The sequence below is a fragment of the Corvus cornix genome, chromosome 5 (assembly GCF_000738735.6).
Source record: "Corvus cornix cornix isolate S_Up_H32 chromosome 5, ASM73873v5, whole genome shotgun sequence".
Classification (NCBI taxonomy): Eukaryota; Metazoa; Chordata; class Aves; order Passeriformes; family Corvidae; genus Corvus; species Corvus cornix.
The window spans coordinates 25,148,047-25,173,171 of record NC_046335.1 but is presented as its reverse complement, the minus strand read 5'-3'; the positions used below and the strand labels follow the sequence as shown (position 1 = coordinate 25,173,171).

The window sequence follows — 25,125 nt, the reverse complement described above, 5'->3', positions numbered from 1 at the left end:
AAAGCTAATCAGTCCCTCAGAGCAAGGGGACAGTTGAAACAGCTTTTTCCAGTAAGTGTCACTTGTATTCAGTACATCTTCTGTAGCACAATTAACAGCAATTGGCAAATGAACAGAAAAGTACTGATACTCAAAGCCAAAAAAAACCTATCCCAACCCTGCACAGATTGCAGCGTATCTGTTTAGTCCCTTCTCTTATCCACTCTCAGTGGACAGCTGTCAGCTTTAGTTAAGTCTGATTTAATTTAAAGCATATCACACTGATTACAGGACAGCATATAATGGGAAGAAACAAGTTTTGCTGGGGAGGCCACTATTCATAGAATCATAAAATGGTTTGGGTTGGAAGGGACCTTAAAGATCATCTCGTTCTAAGCCCCCTGCCATGGACAGCGACACCTTCCACTGGTCCAGGCTTTTCAAAGACCCATCCAGCCTGGCTTAGAACACTTCCAGGGATGAGGCATCCGCAGCTTCTGTGGGAAACCTGTTCCAGTTCCTCACCACCCTCAGTAAAGAATTTCCCCTTAATAATCCCAAGGGCCTCTCTCCTCTGAGATCCGAGCCATAAGGGACGTCTTGCCAGGATGCTCCTCCTCGATAGGAACCAGGCAGGTGGTGGGGGCACACGTGAGGCCCCGCGTCGTCCCTCCGCTACTCCGGCCCGGAACGGCAACGATCGAACCCCGCCGCCGCACAGGGCCACAGCCTCGCTCGGCCGGCCACCTGCGCGAGACGCGGGCAGGTACAAAGCGCTCCGAACTCTGCTCGGCCGCCACGAAGCCTCTCCCGGTGACGAGCAGTCCTGTGAGTGTCCCGAGACGGGAGAGGGGCGCGAGGAACCCCCGCTACGCGCCCGACCCCTCGCAGCGCCTCGCCAGCTCTCTTTTCTCAGGGCGGACCACAATTCCCAGAACGCCGCACGCGTGGTGACGCCGGACGGCGGCGGGACTCGGCCAATGGGCGGGCGCGCAGGCGCCGGGCGGGGCGGAGCGGCCGGTGGTAGCGGCGGAGCGGCGGCGGGAAGGGCGGGCTCGGGGTTTCATAGCAGCGGCGGGGACGATGCCGGTCCATTCCCGGGAGAAGAAGGAGAATAATCACGATGAGATGGAGGTGGACTACGGAGAGAACGAGGGCAGCAGCTCTGAGGAGGAGGAGACCGAGAGCTCGTCTGTCTCCGAGGAGGGGGACAGCTCAGGTACCACGGCCACCCGCAGGCAGCGCCGCTGAGAGGGCGCCGCGGCGGCTCCCTCAGCGCCCGGTGCTGCCCCGGGGCACACCGGTTCCGCCCCGGTTCTGGTGGCTGTCGGTGTCACCCCCCCTTCCCCTCCCCCCCGTGACCCCGCCCCGGCCCAGCCTCTGCTTCGGCTCAGCGGCTCCTCTTCGGGCCGCCGGCCGGGACGCAGGAACGGGGCGGGGCGCATGGGCAGGGAGCCCCGCTGAGCCCCGAGCCGCCGGCTCCGCAGCAGGCTGGCACTGGCCATGGCGGACTGGGCCGCGGTGCTCCGCTCCGTGGAAGAGCTGTGGGTTGTGCCCTGCTGGGCTTGAGTGCGTCCTCGCAGAGGGACTCCTTGCTGAGGTCTGCGCTTAAAGGCGTGTGCATACATGAACAAGTGTGTACGTACATATAAGTACGTATTTCCATGCAAGTTCATGAATTTTAATTAGGTGTTTTGAGACCTGTCTTTGAGGGGATATTGGAAGCCCTGTCAATACCACTGGCCTCTTTTGCCGATCACTTCAGGCTCTGCTCAGCTGAAGGTTCCTTCCTTTTTCCGTAGCTTTCCTCTGGACTGTAGATTTTGAATTACATTAGTAGCTGAAATCAATCTTTAAAAGGATTCCTTTTACTATGCTCAATTTACACTGTGTTATTAAGAAGGTTATTATTATCTGTTCAAGCTTTCCTTGCAATTACTATTTTCTGTCTTTGATCATAAAACATATTTCCAGGTGATAACTGGTAGAAGTTTGTGGTGCCTTATTTGACTAGTGATGAGATGCAAGCCGGTGGTTGGAAAGGAAGGTGGACAGGGTTAGTGAAGTGAGAAAAGTCCTGATATGGATGCGGACCAGGGCCAGCCCTAGTCCTGACATGTGGTTCTGGCAGCGTAGTGATTTAGTGCTGAGGCCCCTATATCACCAAATTAAAACCATAGAATATGCTGAGTTGGAAGGGACCCAGAAGGATCATTGAGATGAACTCCTGACTCTGCACAGGACACCCCAAGAATCACACCATGTGCCTGAGAATCTTGTCCAAATGCTTCTTGAACTCTGTCAGGCTTGGTGCTGTGACCACTTCCCAGAGGAGCCTGTTCCAGTGCCCAACAACCCTCTGGATGAAGAACCTTTTCCTAATATCCAACCTGAACCTCCCCTGACACAATTACAGATCCAGTACTGGGGAAGGCTGATCAGTTTTTCTTTACCCCCATTCTCTCAAAGTGATTCTGTTGGAAAACAGGGCCAGAAAGATGTGCTCAAATGGTCTTGGCTCGTTTTGGTGAAACCTAAACTAGGTAGCATCTGTGTGTGCTGGTGGTTATGCTGGAAAAAAGGTGAACTTGAGTGAGGCTACCAGGGCAAGCAGCTGGAGGTAATCGTGTTGGAAAAGCATACCTGATTTGGATATATCCTTGTACATGTCCTTGTTTGCATAGCAACTTGCGCTATTCCTTTGAGATGTGACTTATGAAAGCATGCTTCAATTCTTCTATTGTCAGAATTGTACAGGACCTGAAAAAGGAATACTGTATTTTGGATAAGAAATTAATGGAGATAGCTTTTCAAGAAGTTCTGATACATGAAGTTACACCTTTCGGGGAAAACAGAGAGAGAAAAAAGGAGGAATATACAACCTTAACGGGTGGTAGGTGGGTGAGACACAGAGTTGCAAAGGTCTCTTTGATGAGGTTCAGCAGCAGCACTGCAACAAAATCCACTACTTTCTTGCCTGATCTTAGCCTTCCAGTTTGTATTGTAGCTAGATACCACGTGGGAATGCCCTTTCTTAATTTCTTATTCTAGCCAATATTTATGTCTGAGGAAATGTAATTTTCTGTATGAGGGAGTGAGTTTGGTATAACATATGTAAACTTAACTTTTTCTCTCCCAACTCTCTGGCTCTAGTGAAGAGAGAATTGTCTCTGTTAGTTCCAGCCTTGAAGTTTGCTCTTTTTCAAAATTTGTCTTGTTTCCTGTTTGTAGTTCTGTTATTTGCTATTTTTAAAGAAAACTTTGAAGTTTACTTGACGTCTAAGACACTTTGGCTGATTTTTATTGAAGGCAAATATTTATATGGTTTTGTCCTTATCTTGGTTTCTTCTGGGATTAGGAAGGAGTGTGTTCTAAGTGAATGTAGTCTGTGCGTGTTTCTTTAAAACAATACAAGAAGCTCTCCAGGTAATTTCTTTTGCATTCCATGGAGAAATGATTTTAAGGGAGCACTTAAAATGTGATGATTACAGAAAATTACATGCTTGTCTCAGTGTCTTGACCAATATGAACATACTCCTTGGACGCATGTTGTTCCTACAGACTTAAAATGATTAGCACCCCAAGAAATAAGTCATAACTGAAATTAGTAAAGATTTTTTTTGGTTAAATTTGTCATTTGCTTAACTTGCCTTCTGTTTTTGTTTTTTTTTTCTCCAGTAGATGCCTGAGAATACAAAAGGTGCAGTTAGAGGAAGCATGACTCGTCCTTGAGAGCTGGCACTCTATCTATCCTGTTCATTTTGATCTTATGTATTTAGTACAGGTGTTTTATTGACTGGGGTATAGAATAGTTTGTTAGAGATGAATTAAAAAAGCCACAAGTTATGCTTACCATCCCAGGGGAGAATTTGGCCATTTTTTGAAGCACTTTATACAGGCCACAGCTTATTAAAAAAAGCTATTTTAGGTGCTGTTACATTTCAACTGCTGTGTGGATTTTTTTATCTTTAAACCAGGTTGCCCTAATTACTGTGTTGGACTGCTTGAGTATAGTAGGAAAAAACAGCTGTGATTTTGAAAGTGTTTAAAAGTAGCCTAAATGCTTTCTGCAGTATGAAACTTTGTGGTAAATCTGAAGTTTTGAGACAGAATGGGCCTATCAGCAACTGTTTTAATATGAAATGAGCAATCTTCCCCCTCCTGTCATTGAAATTTTCAATTGGAAAGCCATGAGATTTGATCTTAAAACATTTTACCTTTTCAGCAATGCATACATATTACATAGTCTGTATGTTGTTTAAGGTCGTGATGAAGAAATTCCATAAGTGGGGAATTAAAGATGTTTCAGGACTCTGAAAATCTTCATCATTTTATGAATCTTATTGGAGGAAGAATAAAGATGAAACAATTGAAGAGCAACTTGGCATGTGAATTGACATTCAGTATGAATGATAGCTAGAATGTAGACTGCAAGGCAGAAAATCAAAGACTTTTGAGGGTATTTGCAGCTGAGAGGAGATTGGAGAGAGCTATGTGTTATTTCTTTATCTACAAGAAAATCATCTATGCCCTCAGATGCCAATGAATAGCAATTTCCTTGCAACACAAGTTGCAAGTTAAAATGTAAGATGCAGTCCCCTTCTGCTCCAGCAGTGGATGTGCACTGATCCTCAGCCAGGGTTACAGTTGTAGCTTTCTTTGCTTTGTACTCCCTAAACATACACAAACAATAAAATAAATCCACGTTAATTTAAGAAAAGCTTATCAATGAACTCCTTACTAAAACATACTTAGAATCAAAAGCATAGCAGAACACATCTGAAACATGTTTGAGAATAAAGGGGAAAAACTGTAGGTATCCCAGTGCTTGCTCCTGTTTGGTTTTACAGGGAGGTACCGTCAAATTTTAAAGAAGCTTTAGTTTTGTAGCACAGAAATGCTTTAGACAACTGAGTAATATGATTGCCACATTCCTAAATCTGGCCAAATTATAAGTTGCTAAATCGATTTTGGCTTGGTTATTGTGTTAAGCAGTCAAATAAAACTTTGTTCTCTCATATGGTTTTCAGCCTTATTTTGGGTTTATGGTTCTGCCTGACTTTTGAGAACAATATTTTAATATAAATAATATCTCTTAACAGCCTGATATGCTCTTCCCCCACCCTCCCCATTCAATGTATTTTTTTAAAGTTCTGTCTTTAAATTTTCTTGCTCTGCTTTCAAATACTCCAGGTTATATTGTGTTTTAAAACTTTGTACACTGTCTTTTTTGATTGTACTAACAGTAGTATGACAGACTGCACTGGGTCTTTAATTTGGACTCATAGATGCCATTGTAATACTGACTGATCTTGCTGTGCTGACTGCTGGTTTTCATATCCAGGCAGAGAAGGCTAGTGTCGTTTTTAGTCTTAAAAGCTTGTGATGATTTCAGGAAGAAGTTAAGTGCAGAGAGCTTCAAATATTGAGAGGTCTGAGTTGACAATCTGATTTAATCAGATCCTTTCAAGTAGCTAGTGGCCCTGAAGCTACTCCTTTCACCTCATGAGCTTTACAAATTGCCATACTGTTTTGCAAAACAATAAGAATGGAGACTTGCACACTGCATTCTGTAGTTGGTGTAGGAGACAGCATAAAGCAGTTAAACATGTTTGTTGGAAAAATGTGAGTGAGGAGGAAGCAAAAAGCTCAGAGTTGTTTATAGCCTAAAAGAGTGATTCCTGCTCAGTTTAGGATCCTACTTCGCCTTTCTGTCAGGAGGTAGGGTTTTTCTTGTCAGAGTAACTGCTTACATAAGTAAGGGCTCCTTAGGACAGTGCTTTCTCTCGAGCATTTGGCCTGTTTGCACCAGTTCAGTCACAGTTCTGAGTGCATGGCCATTCCTTCTGCATGCCTTCTACTGGTTGATAATGGGTCAGTTGTAGTGTAACTGTAGAGAGCTAATTCCTGCAGATACTGCTGTTATAAAGCAGTTTCACGTATCTGACTTTTGAATATGGCTTAACAAAGTCTCTTTTTTCTCTTCTTCTGGGAGTCAAGAATTTTTTATCACAGTTTCTCAGTTTTCTTGTCTAAGAAAGGCCAGTGGAGGTAACAACTGATGCTTAGTAACATCAGGTGTTTCAATGGCAGTGTCAAAAGTTTTGGCAAAAAATTGTATATTTTTGTTGCTTTATCTTCCCTAGGTAAATTAAGAAAAAAAATCAGGAATATAAATTAAAATCTGTGAGAAGAGTTTAATATTAACTACTCTTGCTGCATAGAAGCATAGAAAGTTAAGTATCTGCAATGTTCTAGACTTTTCAGGTTAAGAAATGTTTCATTAGAGTCATTTCAAATGGTCATTAAAATGAACAGCAGATATTTTTACGTTAATATTTCAACTTCAAAGAACTTTTCCAACTGGACAGGATGAAACCTGTTTCAAAATTATGTGTTACTTTTTCTTTAAAGAATATTAATAAAACAAATCTTGAATTTTATATGACAAATGTAACACTGAACCGTGCTTGCATTCCAGGGATTGCTTTTGTTTGTACTAACCCAGGATACACTTGAATTTTCAGTGGTGGCTGATAACAGCTCACTCTTAACAGTGTCTTTCATCTGGTGTGATATGCATTGTTTAGTTTTTCTGTTTCATGCATTCTTATGTATTCTTTGTATTATCAGGCATGAAATACACCTCTTGAGGTCTTACAGTGCTGTTGTTTCCTGTTTTGAGGAAGAAGAATTGCTGTTTATGGGGTTTATTCTAGAATTATATCGAGGTTTCTAACTTTGTAGCTTATGTGCCAAGTGATTTCTCATATTCTGCTTTGTGAGAATAATAATAATATGAGAGAAACTGCTCATGGCTATAATTTGGGTTTCTTTCACATTCACTAGAAACAAAATATCCAGTTTATTTGGTTATATATTACATTGTTAACTTTTTTTTTTTTAAATTCTTAGAAATGGATGATGAGGACTGTGAAAGAAGAAGAATGGAATGTTTAGACGAAATGTCCAATCTTGAAAAGCAGTTTACAGACCTTAAAGATCAGTAAGTATTTTAATGTTTCAAGTGCCTCATTTGAGGATCCATTCCATGAAAATATCGTGCAGCTGGTGTTTCTTGTCTTTTGTATATGTGGATGCTACTTTTGGAGAAGAGTAGGAACTGGGAACTCTGAAATTACTTGCAGCAGAATACTTCTATATATTCATGTATTTTTTGTTTTGCTTTAAGGATGGTTTTGAAATGTTGTTCCTGTGAAGGACTAGTCTGGGTCTATTGCATCAAACTCACTAGTAGAACCAAGGAATTGTGATTTTAGGGAAATTTGAGATTTTGTTTAATTACTTATTCATTCAATATCATTCTCATACTTTGATATATGTGGGACAGACCTAAGTGCATTGTCTTTGCTAAGTAAGAAATTAGGTTTGGTTTTTTTTCAGCAGTAGTTTTTATAGTTGGTACTAATGAAAGTTTCTTGTGATTACTGCAAACCAGATACCACTACTAGATAAAATGAAAATACTGTTATCTCAGTCTGTAGTTTGCCATAATACCTGCATAAGTAGCTAGTAAAGACCTACTTAAAAGAAGAGTTATTCAAAAGTGATTGTCGTTTGTATTACAGCCTATCGTTTGTGTCATAGAATCATTAAGGTTGGAAAAGACCTCTAAAATCATGAAGTCCAACCATTTACCTAACAGTGCCAGGTCCATTACTAAACCATGTCCCTAAGCACCACATCTATGCATATTTTTGAATACTTTTGGGGACAGTGATTCCACCATTTTCCTGGGCAGCCTGTTTCAATGCTTGAATACCCGTTCTGTGAAGAATTTTTTTCTAATATCTAATCTAAACCTCCCCTGATGCAACTTGAGGCTATTTCCTCTAGTCCTGCCTCTTGTTACCAGGTAGAACAGACTGACCTCCACCTCGCTACAAACTTCTTTCAGGTAGTTGTAGAGAGCAGTAAGATCCCCCTTGAGTCTCCTTTTCCCCAGGCTAAACAACTCCAGCTCCCTCAGGTGCTGCTCACAGGACTTGTGCTGTAGACCCATCACCAGCTTCGTTGTCCTTCTTTGGACAAGCTCCAGCAATGTATGTGAAGTTAAATTTGTTTTCATGCATGCACAGACAAGGTTTAAATTGGTGGCAATTTGGTAACTGTTAAGTGAAATTTTGAGAAGACCTGGTCTGTGCTTGGGCATATGCTTTAATTGAAAACTTAGTCAGTTGTTATTATGGTTCAGATGCTTATTTATATTGTGAGATACTTCTTTCTGCTACAAAACAGAGATATATAACTTGCTTTGCATAACAGGACACTATGAGGTCTGGAAATAATAGGGTCTGGAAAGAATTGCCCAACAAGAAATTCCTTGCCGTAGTGTCTAGAGAGGACTGTTTGTCCTGCTGTTCTTTGGGCTGAGCATGGGAAAACCTGGGAAATGCAGCCAGCTGATGAGTACTGAAGCCAGTTGGCACTGATTGGTTTGGCATTTGGAAAACTGTCAGCTTTTGAGTTCAGCCCTACTCTTCCATCTGTTTGACAGCTTGGATGACTGAAAACAATTTGTGGAAACAGATCTTTAAGGAGTGAATATGAAAGAGGGTGGTCTTGAGAGGAAGGAAGCAAGTATTTTTGGGGGCTTAGGGCTTACGAATGGTATTTGAGAAGTGGTAAGGCTGTGGTATATGGAGGAAGGCGTTGTGTAGACACATTGGTTAGTTGAGAGAGAGGTATTTGTGTGGGCTGGAAGAACAGTTGGTGGAAATACTGGAAACAGAGCATTAGAATGGTGGAAGAAGGATTATAGGGAGAAGTAGCTGTGAGTAGGGAGGTGATGATGTTTGGGAAGTAGAAAAAGATGCATAAACAATGGGATTTTTGTCGCACCTAACAGCGGAGATGATGTAATGATTGGGTCTGCCTCCTCATCCATTTCAGGGAAACTGAATTTGGATGTTGTAAGTAGCATTTACAGTGGTTTGGTAGCATTTATTCACTTTAGACAAATCATTGTTTGAAAGTACTGGATAAATAGTTGTAGTCCGTCAGCTGCTGCATGGTACCAAGTGCTGACAGCACCCAGTCCATAGCTGCTTGCTCTTATGTAGCTGGTACTTAGTGCTATGTAATCAAACTTCAGTGACTGACCCAGTCATGTGCACTGTGCACCCAGGCTTATGTTTGAGCTAAATAATTCTGCTGCAGCTCTGTGTTAACCACCATGTGCACAGCATGCTCATCAAGGGTTAAGCCCAGCAAACTGGGTTTGATCAGCTGCAGGCGATGTCAGTTGACTGCAGGACAGATTGTGCATATCATACCCTTAACTTCTTGCAGGTAAGAGGGAGGGCAGTGATCACTGATGACAACTCTATAGTGCAAATGTGTGTACCTAACCTGGCTAAAGTCAGAGGATGAGCAAGGTGGTGGCAAGATGAACAGGCAGTTATTTTTCAAGGAGGTCTTGATGTGTCAGTATAAATGAACTTTGTTTTGTCTAATTAATTACTTAACCTGTGCACTTTAAATAAGTAAAAAGCAGCATCCTTGTCCTGAGGACGTCTGTTTATGTCTGTGTAAACAGATAACATCTGATGTGTTCGTAACAGAGTTTGTACATGTTTGCTTTAATTTTACACTTTTTGATTGTGGGGTGCAAAGTGAAAAATGAGAACAGGAAAAGTTAGTTATATTGATGATTCTAACATGGAACACTATCAGTTACAAGTAAGCAGACCTTTATTGAGATTGAAATGTTTGTAATTGATATTACATCAAATTCTTCAAAGTGCAGGCAGATTTCTTCATTGTCTGCCAGCAAATACCAGCTTTTATGGAATGACTGAATTTCAGGTAAAATAAAAATATTTTAATTACACTTCCTTTTGGCAGGACTGTAATATGTGAGTTAGAAATTATCTCATGATATTTATAATCGTATGCAACAGGTAGATTTTCACAGGAGATGAAATGAGAGTTGCTTCATTAAGTGCCTGCATCTCTTTTTCCTTGGTTTATGATAGCAGGGGAGCAGATACATGAACAGAAACGTGAATGATTGATTGTTTCCATCCACAAACTTGTCTTTCTCTCTCATGACATAACCCAATTTGTTCTTACATACTGTAGTACTTTTTTGTGTCCTCTTCCATGTTGATTTATGTCATATTATTAACAGATGTACAATTTTTTTTTCTTCTTCCTTAGAGATGGAGATATGTTTAATTTTATCCTGACTTTCTGCACTTCTGATTGTTTGCATTTGCTTTTCAGAAAGGCTTAATAGACATGAATAATGTTGTTGTTCAAAAAGAAAAGATGTATTGCAAAATTTAAATGCTAGCAAATCTTCATTTTATTTCAGTGTTCCATAGCATTAATAAAGGGATGACAAATAGTTATTTTAAAAATATTTATTCTAACTTCTGTTCTATTTTAAATAAAATCCTAATAATTCCTATTATTTTAAGACTTTACAAAGAAAGATTAAGCCAAGTGGATGCAAAGCTACAAGAGGTCATAGCTGGAAAAGCACCTGAATATTTAGAACCATTGGCAGCTTTACAAGAAAATATGCAAATCCGAACCAAAGTGGCAGGTAGGCATGCAAAATGAGTATTGCTGTTCCAAAGTATAAACTTGCTATGCGTTTTAAGGTCAATCTTCTCTTTTCTTCAGAATTGTTGAAGGAGTGTGTTTTAAAGTTAGAAATTCTGTAGCATAATTTTAAATATTAGGCGGTTTTTAAGTCAAAATGAATAAGTTGCTTACCTCCGTGCATACGTTGCCTGATAACATCACGCTAAAAGTAGATATTTTTTTTATCTTTCATTTAACAGCTGCCTGTCTTTGTGCAGTAAGCACAAAATTACTGAGTAAAAGCTAATGATTTTTTAGCCAGAAGGTTTGGGATCAGGTCTACACAATGGTCACTGTTGAAGAGATATGTTGGTGCTATCTCATGACATGCTTACTATCTAATATGATCACATTTTTTCGTGATCTTCTAGTCTGTGTCTCTTCTACTCCTCTGCTTCTATCCTTCTGTTATGTCTAGGGAAAGAGGAAAAACCTCTTGTCCTTGGCGCTTTTCTCTAAGCTCAATTTTAATTATTAAAATTAATGTTTAGACGGGCTTTTGTGCTCAGAAGAAGGCGGCAAGAATATTCGTCTTCTTGTATACAACCATATAACCATATGGAATGGTAATATAGGAAGACAAAGTTCTGCACTTCCCTACTTTACTTCCCTAAATTTGTTTCATGTTACAGCTTGACTCCTTTAGGAGGATTCAGCTAAGGGTTACCTAACATAGGCTGTCAGGGAGCCAAAAGACAGACACCTGTGATCTCTGTAGCCAGAGAAGCTATACGAGTGTCTTTTCTAAAAAATTTAGCAGAAATGTGGTGCAGGCAAACTGAAAAATGACAAACCAACTTATACTTTCTATAATACTAGTGCTTTTTCAGTACTACTCAGTATGTCTTCATTGGTACTTCTGACTTTGAGAATTTGAAATCTTTTGATCTACTGCATTTCTTTCCCTCCAGGTCTTCTCTGGAATGCTTTTTCCCAGCTGCTGACCCAGCATTTCTGGGTTTTAAGTTCTTAGCCCAAATTTACATGATTAGTCCTAAGTAGCCCACTTGGGCTTTGCAGAAGGATCTCAGTTGAACTTGCAAAAAGGTTTGCTATAAAAGCAACCTTAATCCAGGCTTTTGATTTTAAGTTTTAAATGTGGCTGTCCATCAGTGCTTTCATGTAGGTGGGTATGGGATATGCAGCATATTACACATTCTCCTGATTGGTCTTCAGCAGCATTGAAGAGCCATGTTTCAATGTAAAAAAAGCCCAGCTTCAAGTTTTCTTGAAGTTGTGACTAGAAAACAGGAGGTTATTTCCCTTTCATCCCCAACTGAATAAACTTGATGAAATTATTCCAGAGAAGGCAAGAGCTTGCAGAACTGGCTTATTTGCTTTTACTGTTTGAGAGCCTTGACAGAAGTTGGTAATAGCAAGACTTGAGTTCCAGCAGGTAACCCATAAGGACCTACTGTTACCTGAGAGAGGGGAGGAAGTGGTGAAAAAAAACCCCAAACTAAACTATATTTAGCTAAACCTTGGATATAATTACATCTGTGGTAGAAAAGAAACTTCTGTTCCTCAGCTCTCTAAGGCACTATTCAAACAAAATGTGGATCTTGGCTATTATAGCAAGTCAGAAAAACAACTGTTTCTTCTAGAACTGTTGATACCTATATTGTTAAATTTCAGGCAAGTAAACAGTGACCCAAATATGCCAGTCAGCCCTAAATACTAAAAAAATAAAAGAAACATAACAGCAATGTAAGAAAATAACATTTTGAATTCTAGAATAGCTTCACTGTGGAAAGATGATTGACGTAATACTTTGTGGTTTGTTTTTCAGAGGAAGTGCTGGTAGTAATACTGTTCCTCTAGTACTGTGGTCATTTATAGTCAGTTGAATTATAAGGGAAGTTGATTTTGAAAGTTCTTCAGTTGCAAGACACCACTACTGTGTGTGCAAACTTAACTCCTCATGTTTCTAATCTGAAGTAATTTAAATATTTTGTGTTGAATGAATTGAATATATTAAATGAAGTTTTATCTATGCTTGCTGGGTATTACATTTCAGATATGTTTCAGATTTTTTTCAGCTGTTTAGTGGACACATTTTCAGAAATGTCTAAGAATGCTCCTAATACTTAGAATCAGTATCCTTTGTATCACAAGGTGATTATTTTTAAGAATGGATCAGTCTTGTTAATTAATTTAATTTATTAAGGTCATGTATTATAAAGTAAGTATTATTCCAAATACTAATTTGTAAAATCCTTTTCTTTCAATCAGTTTTCTAGCTATTTTAAAACCCCAAAACCTTATTTTAAACTCTAACTAGAAAATAGAAGAGGCCATTTAGTACTTAAATTTGGAAACTGATGATATTCAGGATAGCTCGATCAGAAATATGAAATGGACATATTTTCTAAAGTTAGTATGACTACTGGTGTACTTTTTGACTGATGGGAGAAGGAGTTAAAATATCATTTAGTTTTGCTCAGATCTTCAGAATTAAGGATTTACTTGTTCTTATTTTTATTCTTTAAAGCAGCCAGCCACTCTAAGTGCCTAATGTAATATATCTGTATTTTCCACTATGTGCATGTGTTGGGACTTGCAGGCAGTCTTAAAATAGAATTCTGAAGTTGGATATTTGCTAAAGAAAGTAATATTGCTGTAATTTGTCTGATTACAGGTATCTATAGAGAGCTTTGTCTGGAATCTGTGAAGAACAAATACGAATGTGAAATTCAAGCCTCTCGACAACACTGTGAGGTTGTGCCAGATGTTTCACATTGATAGCTAATCTCATCTGACTTTACTGTCTGTCATGCTTTTCAGGTTCAGTGCATGTTTTTATTATTTTAGTTATTTGCTATTTGAGTGCAATTGCCATGTAACATTTAAGCCCATGGAAGAGTTTATTCAAAGCATCTGAAAATTAGAATCGTAGAATATGTTGAGTTAGAAGGGACCCATCAAGATCATCTACTCCTGGCCCTGTGCTGAACATGCAAGAATCAAACCATGTGTCTAAGAGTGTTGTCCAAACACTTATTGAACTCAGACAAGCTGGTACCACTTTTCTGGGGAGCCTGTTCTAGTGCTCAGCTGCCCTCTGGGTGAAGAACCTTTTCCTGATATCCAACTTAAACCTCCCCTGACTCAGCTTCATGCCTTTTGCTCAAATCTTGTCCCTGATCATGAGAGTAAAGAGATTGGTAACTGCCCTTCTGCTTCCCCTTGTGAGGATATTGGAGACCAAAATGAGGTCTCCCCTCAGTCTCCTCCAGGCTGAACAGACCAAGTGACCTCAGCCAGTCCTCATACAGCTTCCTCTCCAGAGCCTTCACCATCCTTGTGACCCTCCTCTGGTCACTCTCTAGTAGCTTAATATCTGTCCTATATTGTGGCACCCAAAGCTTCACACCGGACTCAAGGTGAGGCTGCCCCAGCCCAGAGCAGAGCAGGACAATCCCCTCCCTTGCCCACCTGGCAATGCTGTGCCTGATGCCCCCCAGGACACGCTTGGCCCTCCTGGCTGCCAGGGCACTGCTGGCTCATGTTCAACTTGCCATCGACCAGGACCCCCAGGTCCCTTTCCATGGCACTGCTCTCCAGCATCTCATTCCCCATTCTGTCTGTACATCCAAGATTACCCTGTTTCAGATGCAGGATCCAGCAGTTGTCCTTTTTGAACTTCATTTTTGGCAATTGCCCAGCCTTCTGATTTGTCAAAATCTCTCTGCAGGGCCTCTCTGCCTTTGAGGGAGTTGACAGTTCCTCCCAATTTAGTGTTGTTGGCAAGCTTGCTTAGTCCCCTTTGAGTCCCGTGTCTGAGTCGTTAATGAAGTTGTTGGAGAGATTTTTATTAGTTTGGCTTTGCATATATATATGTATAGCTAAGTCTTCTTATTTTTCATTATCAAATTCTTATTAATAGATTCCCACATGATTTTTAACCTTTGTTTTAAAAAGATTACCAAGAAATTAAATAAATATCTGACATAATTTTAGCAAGAAACACCTTACATTTTAATAACAAAACCAAAGAAGTCTTTTTGAGATGCATTAGACAGCTAGTGATAGAGTTGTCATTTCAAAAGCAGTTACAATAAAAATAATATTCCTCTCCTTGAACATAAATATTCCTGTTCACATATCTAAATGCTGGATACTGTAGTACAAACACTCAAGTACATGTATGTCCAATGCTGTACATAGCTGCTTAGATCCTGAGTTTTTCATCATAGTACTCCTCAGCCCCCTTACAGTTGCTTAAAGGTGTTTTCTTCTGAGTGGTTCACCATATTCCTGAATTCCTGGTTCCTACTATACCAATAAAGCAAGAATATGCATGTGTACTTCTGAAAAGCTTTCCATTTTCTTGATGCCTTGGGAAAGAATTAGGTATTATGAAGGATGACTCGTTATTGGCTGTCTTTGTTCCTGTGGATACTCCTGAGGCTTGACAGAATCCTGTAAGACTTGCAGGGTCTCTTATCCATGATTGAATGATTTGCTTTGGCTATGTATTATTCCTCTTTAAGGTGGTCTTTGTCCCTTGTTTTGCTGTTATGTGAAACATTCGGAATTCAGATATTCACCATCCAATAAAAGGCTCTTGGGGGAAAAAGCTCTATTAAGTCAGAAATGCTGCTTGTAGAATCACTGTTGCACTGGAGTATAACCATTCAGCAAGAATGCCTCTGATGCCTGTAACAGCTTTTCACACCTTATTGGTTACCAGCTACCTGAAGCAGAACACGTCTAAACACAAATGCTATTTAATTTTAAAATGGAATTTTAAAATGATCTCAGAAGAGGTAACACTCATTTGGCACTTCAGATACACATAAAGAGGCATCTGCCTTTTAAATTCACCCGGGAAATGTTTTTTATAATGAGGAGTTGAAAAATATGTGAAAGGAGGTTTTTAGAATTTGCATATTTTGTAACTTGAAGAGAATGGTAAGCACGACAGACATTTAGTGGAATAGGATTCTTTGTCCATTCCTCAGCTGATTTGCTTCATTCCAGAAAACTAGCTTGAGCACTGGTAAAAGTAAGTTTCTGTTACTGTGCTCTGCTGTGGGCAAGAGCAGTTGAGGTGCAGACATCTGCTCATTTGGCTGTAGGGAACTGCAGCTTCTGATAGAGACACAGTAGCAGATATCTGGATGCAGTGGCTTGAGCTGCTTATGCTGTTTTTTCAGTAAGTCCAAGCTCTCTGTTTTCCAGAGTTGTTGAAGACATTGCTCACTGAAAGTGAATGTTAAAATCTAACAATTGGCTGTATTTTCTACTCATATTTTTGGAAATGTGCAAGCTTATGAAAGAGTAGTAAAGGTATTTCCTTGAGGCTTGAAACTCAGCTTAAGTCCAAGTTACTCTTTTAGAGAATTCAGTGGGTTTTGATGCTGCCTTTAAAAGAGTAACTGTTCTGTATAGATACTGTGTAATTTAGTATAGGAGGTAGCTTTATAAAAAGCTTTCCATGAAAACATTAGCTTTTGTAATTTGTAATGGAAGGTGGCATAGATGTCACTACTTTACCCGTTGTGAATAAATCTTTTCTATACAGAAGAAAAATACTGTGTTTGTGTCAAAATGCAAACAGTTTTTCTGGAGAGCTAGCTGCATGCTCTTAATTATTCTTGGTACCAATAGTTGATAAATATGTAATTATATTTTCTCTTGTGCTAAGTGAGTGTGCTGTCTTTAAGGAGCTAGGATCTCATGCTAAGGAAGTGGATACAGGGAGATGTGATATGCTTGGTGGCTTCTGGAAAATCTATTCTTACGTTTCTTCCACTGATGCCTTAAATTGTCAATATTTAGATTATTGAACTTAGTAATGTAAAGATCTGCAATCTTGCTTTTTTAGAGTGAGAAGCTTCTCTTGTATGATACTGTGCAAAGTGAACTGGAAGAGAAGATTAGAAGACTTGAAGAAGACAGACATAGCATTGACATTACCTCAGGTGGATGGAAATTCAGTTTGTTTTTTTAAAATTTGTTTGCTTTTAATCTTCTGCTGGCTACTGATTAGTTGACTGTACACATAGTATGTCTGGTGAGTTTTAGGTGATCTGTTAGAATGCTATTCAGCTGTAGACTTCAGGCAGAGGGTTGAATTTAAACTTAAATCAAACTTTGCTTTAATAATTGTCAGCATCCCTTGTGTGTTTTGAGAGTATTAATCTATGCCTACATAATCATGTAACACCTTTATTCTGTTCAGAAGCAGCATCTCACCAGAATATGTTATTTTTCATTTTTGGACAATGTTTTCTGCTATAAAAAGAGCTAAACATGTAAATGTTTCTGATTCATAGCATGTTCTTATTATATCTTTTCAGAATTATGGAATGATGAGCTCCAGTCCAGGAAGAAAAGGAAGGATCCATTTAGCCCAGATAAGAAGAAACCTGTTGTTGTATCAGATATCCTTTTACTGAAATCGTTGTTCTCTCTGGTAGTGTTTGCAGTTTTCTAGCTAATTTTATTACATGTGTGATTAATATCAAGTTGAAGTGATAATGAATTATCAAAACTGATTTTTGCATGGCAGACATTATTCTAATTCAGACTAGAGAAACCATGTTGGCACATCCCATTATGAAAATTGAAATTAAGATTCTCTTACCTAGCTACTAGTTTTATGTAGAAAATGTTTCTAAAAGTTGATTTTTCTAACTCTTAAAGAAAAATAGAGTTACAAGACAAAAGCAGAATTAAGTTAGGCCGCTTGAGCTTCACCAACTGACCATATAAATAGCATCGGATTCTGTGAATTATGAGCTACCTCGCTATTTTGGAGTATATTCCAAACCAAAAATACTAATATAGTGTTAAGTATAAAATCTCAGCAATTTCACGCAGTTTATAAAGCTGAAAATCCTTTCAGTCGTGAAGTAAGTGAATTTGTTCTTTTTTATTGTCGTTTAGAAATAGTTATGAACTTGTCAGATCTGTGTAAAGAAAATACCTAGACATTTTACATGTCTTTTGATTTGTAATTTTTTGCTATTTAGAGAAAAACAGATTTGAAAGAGGTTTAAGATTTTTAAAATTTCAAATGGAATTTTAAGTTTAGGCTTGGTGTCCATTTTAGGAGATTTTTTTTTTTTTAAACATCCATAGCACCTTTTTCTAAACTTGTTTTTCAGAGATGAAATGGGGAGAAACAAAGTAAAAAGTGAAGACTGTTGTAATGGAATAGCTGTACTATATGGAATTTTGATTTGAAGTTCATGTATTGTTCTAATACACATTTTTTACTTTGCAGTTGATAGTTTAAGGAAGGGGGCTTTGCCTTTCTACTTCCTGTGTTTTGGATATTTGATATTCAGATATGTGGTGCTGACCATACTTTTTTTTCTAAGATATATGATGCAGGGTACTGTAAAAATAATTATTTCATTTAAGCTGATACTAGTGTAGGTGCTGTTTTGCAGTGGTACGTTGAAATTGCAATGAATTTTAATTGTAATTTGAATTATTGTGAATAGAATAATTTTTGAACTGTTAGGAATGGAATGATTATATCTCAGTTGTTCATCTTATCCCTTTGTTGAACTCCTGTAGTCTGAATATCTACATGCTATTATTACCTCTTTTAATACTTCTTAAAGTGCATTTCTAGGTTGCGTAATTCAAAGATGGATGTGTTTGCACGGAGCTTTTACTTCATGTGGGTACTCTTTGTGTGAAAGACAGGCAGAAGAGAGCTATTAATATCTTTCTACAGTTAGAATATTTTTATTATTTCTGTTTAAAAGAGTTTTCCCTAACATTTCCACGCCCGTATATAGTTTATATGTTACAAGACCTTGATATACTTGAAGACTGGACAACAATAAGGAAGGTAAGATGAAAGGATGAATGCCAATGACTGTGGATTTAGTTGGGTTCATATCTAGTCCTTTTGTTACTTAAAAATATGTAACTGGATTTCTTACATGATCAAAATACTAAGTAGATTTTTATTTCTTCAGTAGTCAGTTAGTCCTTTCAATTTAATCTGTGTTATTGCTACTTCTTCTGCTTCTACCTAAATCATACAGAGGAATCCATTAAAGGTGTGCAAGAGGATATCTCTAAAAAGGGGAGTCCATAATTTTCCATGAAAAAGCGAGCCTAAAGCCTGTGTTAAGTAGATCTGCTTTCTCATAGTCTAGCCTAATTGGATAGAAACTCTTATAGGATAGTCTGGTAGGATTTTGCTTTATATGAAAATTCTAAAAAATGTATCTCATATGGCGTGTTTTCATATAGTAAGTTTTCTATTTTAAGAAGATTTCTGTCCTTGGACCTCTTCTTACATATTTTTACATAAAATGGGAAGCTGTGTTTTTCTCAGACTGTAATAGAATCATGGTTTATAGGAAAAGAAATTTGTTTGATCAATTGATATATTTGAAAAAATACATCCATCTTTTAATTGCGTAATGCCTTTTTTAGATCTTTGTAAGACTGTTGAAGGATCTTGCTGTAATGAAATGCTATCCTTGCCTGGCACCTGCAGTCAGAAAGCTTCCCCTAGTATCCTAGTGCATCCCAGCTTATGGAATAGCAAACTACTTAGGTGAATTCAAAAACTTGGTGAGGAATTGGCTCTGAGTCAGTTTCTATCCTGTTTTTTACCTTGTACCTATTTCCTAAACAAGAAGTAAAATGTGACCTTTACGTGAGAACTTCTCTGACTTTTCTCTTTCTGTTGCTTCAGAGGAACAGACATAAAATATCTTTCCCTTGAGTTCTTTTCCGTAGTTTTACATAGTTTTAAACAAGAGCAACATACCCAGGACCTACTAGGGATTTTGCCTTTTTTGGAAATAATTTTAAAAAACCCCAAAAAGCAAACAAAGAAGTGAACCCCCAAAAACTCCTGAGTGCTTTTTTATTTTTTCAAGTCTATGTGTGATCTGGAGCTTGCATGAAGTAAGTTGTGAGCTTATAACATATAAATTAAAAGACTAGATTGTTCATGCAGCATTTTGTTTTTCAGAATGAGTTAATGTAATTTTGTGTTTTCTTGACAGAATTACGTAAGAGCAATTTTGAGGATTTAATTTAGAAAAACTTCAGAGTTACTTGAAATCAAAACTTATTAAAGAAGGTGATTTTTTTCACCCTCAAAATGCTTTTTTGTTTAGCTACCAAGTCACCATTGAACACATTTTTATTTTAGAATTCTCATTGTGTTTTTTGCATGTAAATGCAAGTGTATACTTGCATATAAGAGTAAATACCACTGCACGTTACTTCACAACTAAAGCTGGCAGTTAAGAAAAAATGACTATGCTTGCTGACTAGCTTTAATTTTCTTTTGTGTTCCAAGGCAATGGCTACGCTGGGGCCGCACAGGGTAAAGCCAGAACGTAAGTAAATATAGTCTGGTTTCATAAGACAGAACTTGCCATGTGGAATGATGCGAACTGCATCCAGGCAGATTGCATTTATTATAGTACTGGTATAGTGATGGAGGATGAGGTGAAGTAGCTGGAAGATGTGGCTGTTGTCTTTCCCCTCTCTCAGGTGCTGATACCTGTAGCTTGATTGCTGTTGTTTCTGTTGACACAAATTCTAGAAATTTAGCATCAAAAACTCAGGCTTCCAACAGTGGTTTACAGCAATTCCTATGAGCAAACTGTGCCAGTGTTTGCACAAGGTTAAGCAGAAAACTGAGAGCATCTGGACCTTAGAGGTGCATTTCAAAAGATGCTCAAATTGACTTCAAGCTACAACCCTGAAAAAGCAGAGCTATGGGAAAGGAGGGGTATTCATATTTGGCACTGAAGTGAGAAGCATGTTCGTGCTAAGTAAAATCACATATTTGGAGGTGAGTAAGGAGGAAAAGGGACAGTAGGCAAGTAGGTGATAGTTTCTATTAGAAAATTAAAATATAACTTTTAATTATCTGGCTGGAAATAAAAAGGTATATTGCTTCCAGTTTCCATGCAATTATTAAGAGGCGAACTGTTGGAAAAAATGTGTATTCTGTGTAAATAACGTGATGAAAGTGTATTTAACCACCTAACTGATTTCTGTGAAGTCAATATTAAATCACTTTTATTACTTAATTTAGCACCTGTCAAATTAGAAAAGCATCTACATAGTGCTAGATCTGAAGAAGGAAGACTCTATTATGACGGCGAGTGGTATGGACGAGGGCAGACGATATGCATTGATAAGAAAGATGAATGTCCTACAAGGTAAAGATTATTTAGTTTATGCAGCTCTGTCCATTTATGTTAAGCAATAACTAGGATGATGGCATTGAAGAGTAAGGCCTATGTGGAAATACTGCCACCTCAGTAACATTTACTAGTTCACCTTAATTATGGAAATTCATACTTAATTATGGAAAAACACTTTATACTGTTTAAGATAAGCGTTGTTTTCTGTTGATTAGTGGTCTGAAAGAAAAGAATTGGACCTTTTTAATGGTATTTCTTTCTCTTAAGAAAGGTTCTACCTGGGAACGGTCTAAATATTAGAGTGCAAATTCAGTTGAACGTTTAAATGTATTTTCTCTATATGGATAATATTTGTAAATTCTAAGAGTCTGAGTGTATTTAAAATTAAATGTGTATCTTACCTTTTACTGAATGGGGCAAATAAGTCTAAGCCCAGTGTTGATTAAATAGGCATGTGTACTCAGGAAACTTGACTTTAATTTCATATATCAGTAGTTTACTGTAGAACTGGCTGTTTCTCTTTTTCTTTGTGTGTTGTGAAGAGGAACAAATTTTGGTGATTTTGGTATTTGTTCAGGGCTGAAACAGGAAGGTACTTTAGTAAACTATAGATTGTGTCTGAAATTTAAAAAACTTGGAATTAATTTAGCAGAACATAGCGGTTATACTGGGCCAAGTAAAGATCTTAGTATCTAGTGTCTGACAAAAGCCAAAAGCTGATGCTTAACAGGGCAAGTGTGCAGTGGAGCTTTCCTGGGCTTTCAAGATTCCAGCAGCTTCTAAGACTAGAGGGAATTGTCATGCTCAGTAAGCAATAGATCTTTATTCTATGAACTGTTTTAATCTTTGGTTTTGTCCTTTCTGTTTTCCCCATCAATCTACTTTAAATGATATTTTTTCTGTGGGGTGTGGGGAAGGGGTTTTGTTCACTGTTTGTGTTAAAGGTTACCACAAGAAGCATAAAAACAGGGCTCATTTAACAGTGAGTTGGTAAATCAGTTTTCAATTTATTTCTTATGGGCTTGGTATAATGAGTAAGAGTTGAAGACATTTTGTGCTTTAAATTGTGGCTTCAGGTTGTTCAACTGTTTTTCAAGTACTTCATATTCGATGTAATTTCAAGGCTTTTCTTGTTTTTTTACTATGGGTGGTTTATTGTTGTGTTTTCTCTATGTGACTGTTGTTCTTTTAAACAATTAAAATATTTGTACATGTTAGGGTTTTCTTGTGAGAGAATAAAATAGATAGCTACCTTCACTAAAGACACTTGCAGTTGCCAAGGGATTCTGTTAAAACTATCCTTAGAGTGAAGCCAGTATCTTTGGGGCCTAGCATTTAGAACTAATGTATATTTTCATTTACTGTGTGGAAATACAGCTGCAGTTTTGAGGTTATTTTTAGCTTATAAGCTTTCTAAATTCTTCTTGTTTTTCTTCCCCTGACCCTTCTTCCCTCATTTTCTGTAGTGCCATAATTACAACAATTAACCATGATGAAGTTTGGTTTAAAAGACCGGATGGAAGCAAGTCTAAGCTGTATATTTCTCAGCTACAGAAAGGAAAATATTCAATAAAGCATAACCACAACTGACCATTGCTCACCGGATATGAAACAAGTGGTGTTGCCATGCATGATGTGCCATGGGGTGAAAATTGTATTTAATAGTGTTTTGTATTCCTTATATATATACAGCAGTATCTAATGTGTATCGGTCGTGCTGTATGTAAACTTCGTATGGACGGCCTTCAGAAACCTGAGGAGAGTAAATCCTGTTAACAGACATTTTGCCTCTAAATTGGGTCCAGTGCCTAAGATATGAAGTATGCTCTTCAAGTATAATGCTTCAAAACTTACCATATTTGTAAAATGAAAAAAAAAAAAATTCTTCTTTTTCCATTGCTGACCAGTTGGTGTGAAAAAAATGATAACCATAATTACCAGCAACTCACTTTATTTTCAGTGACTGTGTCATGCTTCTCTTGTGGATGTAAATTTAGCCTGCTCAGCTGTTGCTTTTGAATAGATTGTAACATGCATAAGCATTCTTTTATCCAAAGTGTACTGATTTATTAAAATTATTGTCCTCAACAGCTCTGCTAGTACTGACTGTGTTATATTTTGTAAGGTTTAATGTATTGCTTGTAATGAGACAATGCCAATATTTTGAACTATATTTTTTGAAGAGCACTCTTCTAGTGTAGGACCCTATTCTATAGCAGACAAATCATTGGTGATGTTTTTTCTTGATTGCCAGCAAAATTTATGCATAAGGTAGACAGTGTTGCTCCAACCTGTGTTACATGTAGCCCTCAAAGAACGACTGCGGGGATGGTTACATAAATGCTGTTGCATGGCCTGCATGTTTGGTCCACAGTTGTATGAAATATGATGAGTTTTTGTTAGAAAAGGAAAATATTTCCCCAGAAATCATATATCTGGGAGAATTCACACTGAGTTTTTCACCAAACATTATTTTCAAAATTTCTGTACCCCATTTCATCTTATTGTACACCGGAAGTATTTCATGCAGCTTAGGAAGCTGAATGTCTTTTAAAGTCTTGCTCTTTTAGCCACAGAGGAAAGTCCTAAATCCTTGATGTTACTGTGATGTGCTTCAAGCATCTAGAATGGTAGATGGGATTGTTGAAGAATTGTTAATGCATTGGTTACGTGCACTTTAATCTCCACTTATGATGATTCTTCTTGGAGAAAAAAAAGCATCAATTTGCTTTAAATGATCACAGCAAATAAATACTTTTATTGTAACATATAAATTAATCGTCTCTTCTAGTGCAGGGTGGTAAGTACTTTCCAAATGCCAAATCAGTTTCTGCTGAGTGATGCTTTTCTACAATTGTATGACATTATAAATCAAATGTACATAAAGTATCGATTGACATGTTGGCTTTTAACAATATGAACTGTATGTATACAGTTGTTTGATAAACATTTTGTAATTAAATATTTGCATTTTTTTAACTTGGTGTATAAATAAATGATCTGTGGTAGTGAACATCTTTTATGTTGTTTCGCTTTTTGATTTTCTAGTCTTGTTGGAATTGTTGATCTACCAAATGGCACAGGGAAATATTTTTAAATAATCAGAAGGCCTAAAGCTTTTTAAAAACTTTGGACCTTCACTTTTTTCTTTTGATTTTTGAGAGTTTGTTTGTATAGATTCTGTTTGTTTTTACAAACTTTTACAAAATACTTTATGGCAGCTTTATTCTGTGACATTTATAAATCGAACATAAGCACTGTTAAGAATTTCATATCTGTTGACATGCTTGAAATCATTTGTATTTAGGCCATGCTGGGCGCTCTAAACTGTTTTTGTGATTTACCCCTTCCCTTTTTCCTCTTCTGTATTTTGCATCTCTCTAGCTGCGGTTGATTATTCCTACAGCTTTTGCTGATCTGATCTTGTACGAAGCAGAACTTTGCTTTGTACGGCCCTGCAGTTTGGACTGACACTCAGTGAGTGTGGTTTCTTAATTCAGAATAAACATAATTCATATCAACATGAGAGGTAATAATCATAGCAGTATGGATTAGTGATCAGGCAACTGGGACCTACCTGTTCCATTACTAGAAGTACAGGAAACTGAGCTTTAGCTGTCCTTTTTGACATGTAACCATTTCTGCATATGTGATGGGAAAGCTGTAAGGTTGGTCTTTCTTTATAACTGGTTAGTTGTTTCATGATTAGGTGAATATTTGGTACATGCTTTGTATCTTTTTAATATTTGAATAGTTAATGTTTTGCTTGATCCAACATAAAATGTAAGGGGTGTCTTCCACAGATTTTAGTCCTTTGAAGTACAGACATTGTTAGCCTCTTGTCATCTGTTTCATCTTTTATGCCACTACTTTTCAAGCCTTGGTAGCATTGCTTTAACCTACAAATTGGATTTAGATCTGTAAAGTGCTGAAAGGAATTCTGTGATATATAGTGCGTGAAAAGGGAAATGAAGAACAAGAGGCACTTAGTGACAAAAGTAACTTTCTATACATGTGTAGAAAAGGCTTCTCTATCAATAGTTATGTTTCAGAGGAGATGCGCTTTGGTTTTTGGTAAACACAGCAAACTGATCTGCTCATCTTTCCCACAATGAAGTATCTGGTATATTTAGTTGGAATGCAATTGATCTAACCTGACAATACTTACTGTGTAAGTATAATGTGGAATTTAGCTTAGGTATTTCATAATAAGCAGGTCTTAAACTTCCCAAATGCATTTGAATTTTGGCACTTTGTTGCAGTGTGTTTGTTTTTAAACTATAAAAATTGACTATTTATAGTCCAGGAACATCTTGCTCTATATTTGTAAGCCAAGGCCTGCGTAAGTAGTTCGCCACCCCCATCAAGTGGTAAGAGATGATTA

General features: G+C 37.9%; 1 protein-coding gene across 1 annotated transcript; it reads left to right on the top strand.

Moving 5' to 3' along the window:
- Window positions 1-985: 985 nt before the first annotated feature.
- Window positions 986-23,758, top strand: BRMS1L (BRMS1 like transcriptional repressor). The gene is made up of 10 exons (XM_039552731.1): window positions 986-1,198; window positions 6,895-6,985; window positions 10,425-10,552; window positions 13,232-13,311; window positions 16,424-16,520; window positions 16,899-16,982; window positions 18,342-18,406; window positions 19,883-19,922; window positions 20,630-20,756; window positions 22,208-23,758. The coding sequence occupies exons 1-10, from the start codon at window positions 1,063-1,065 to the stop codon at window positions 22,329-22,331; spliced, it is 972 nt and encodes a 323-aa protein (XP_039408665.1). The 5' UTR covers window positions 986-1,062; the 3' UTR covers window positions 22,332-23,758.
- The last annotated feature ends 1,367 nt before the right edge of the window (window positions 23,759-25,125 follow it).

Coding starts and splice junctions, on each gene's coding strand:
- BRMS1L (XM_039552731.1), top strand. CDS start 1,063: ATGCCGGTCCATTCCCGGGAGAAGAAGGAGAATAATCACGATGAGATG. Junction 6,986..10,424: donor TTTACAGACCTTAAAGATCA/GTAAGTATTTTA, acceptor TATTATTTTAAG/ACTTTACAAAGAAAGATTAA. Junction 16,521..16,898: donor TAGCATTGACATTACCTCAG/GTGGATGGAAAT, acceptor ATATCTTTTCAG/AATTATGGAATGATGAGCTC.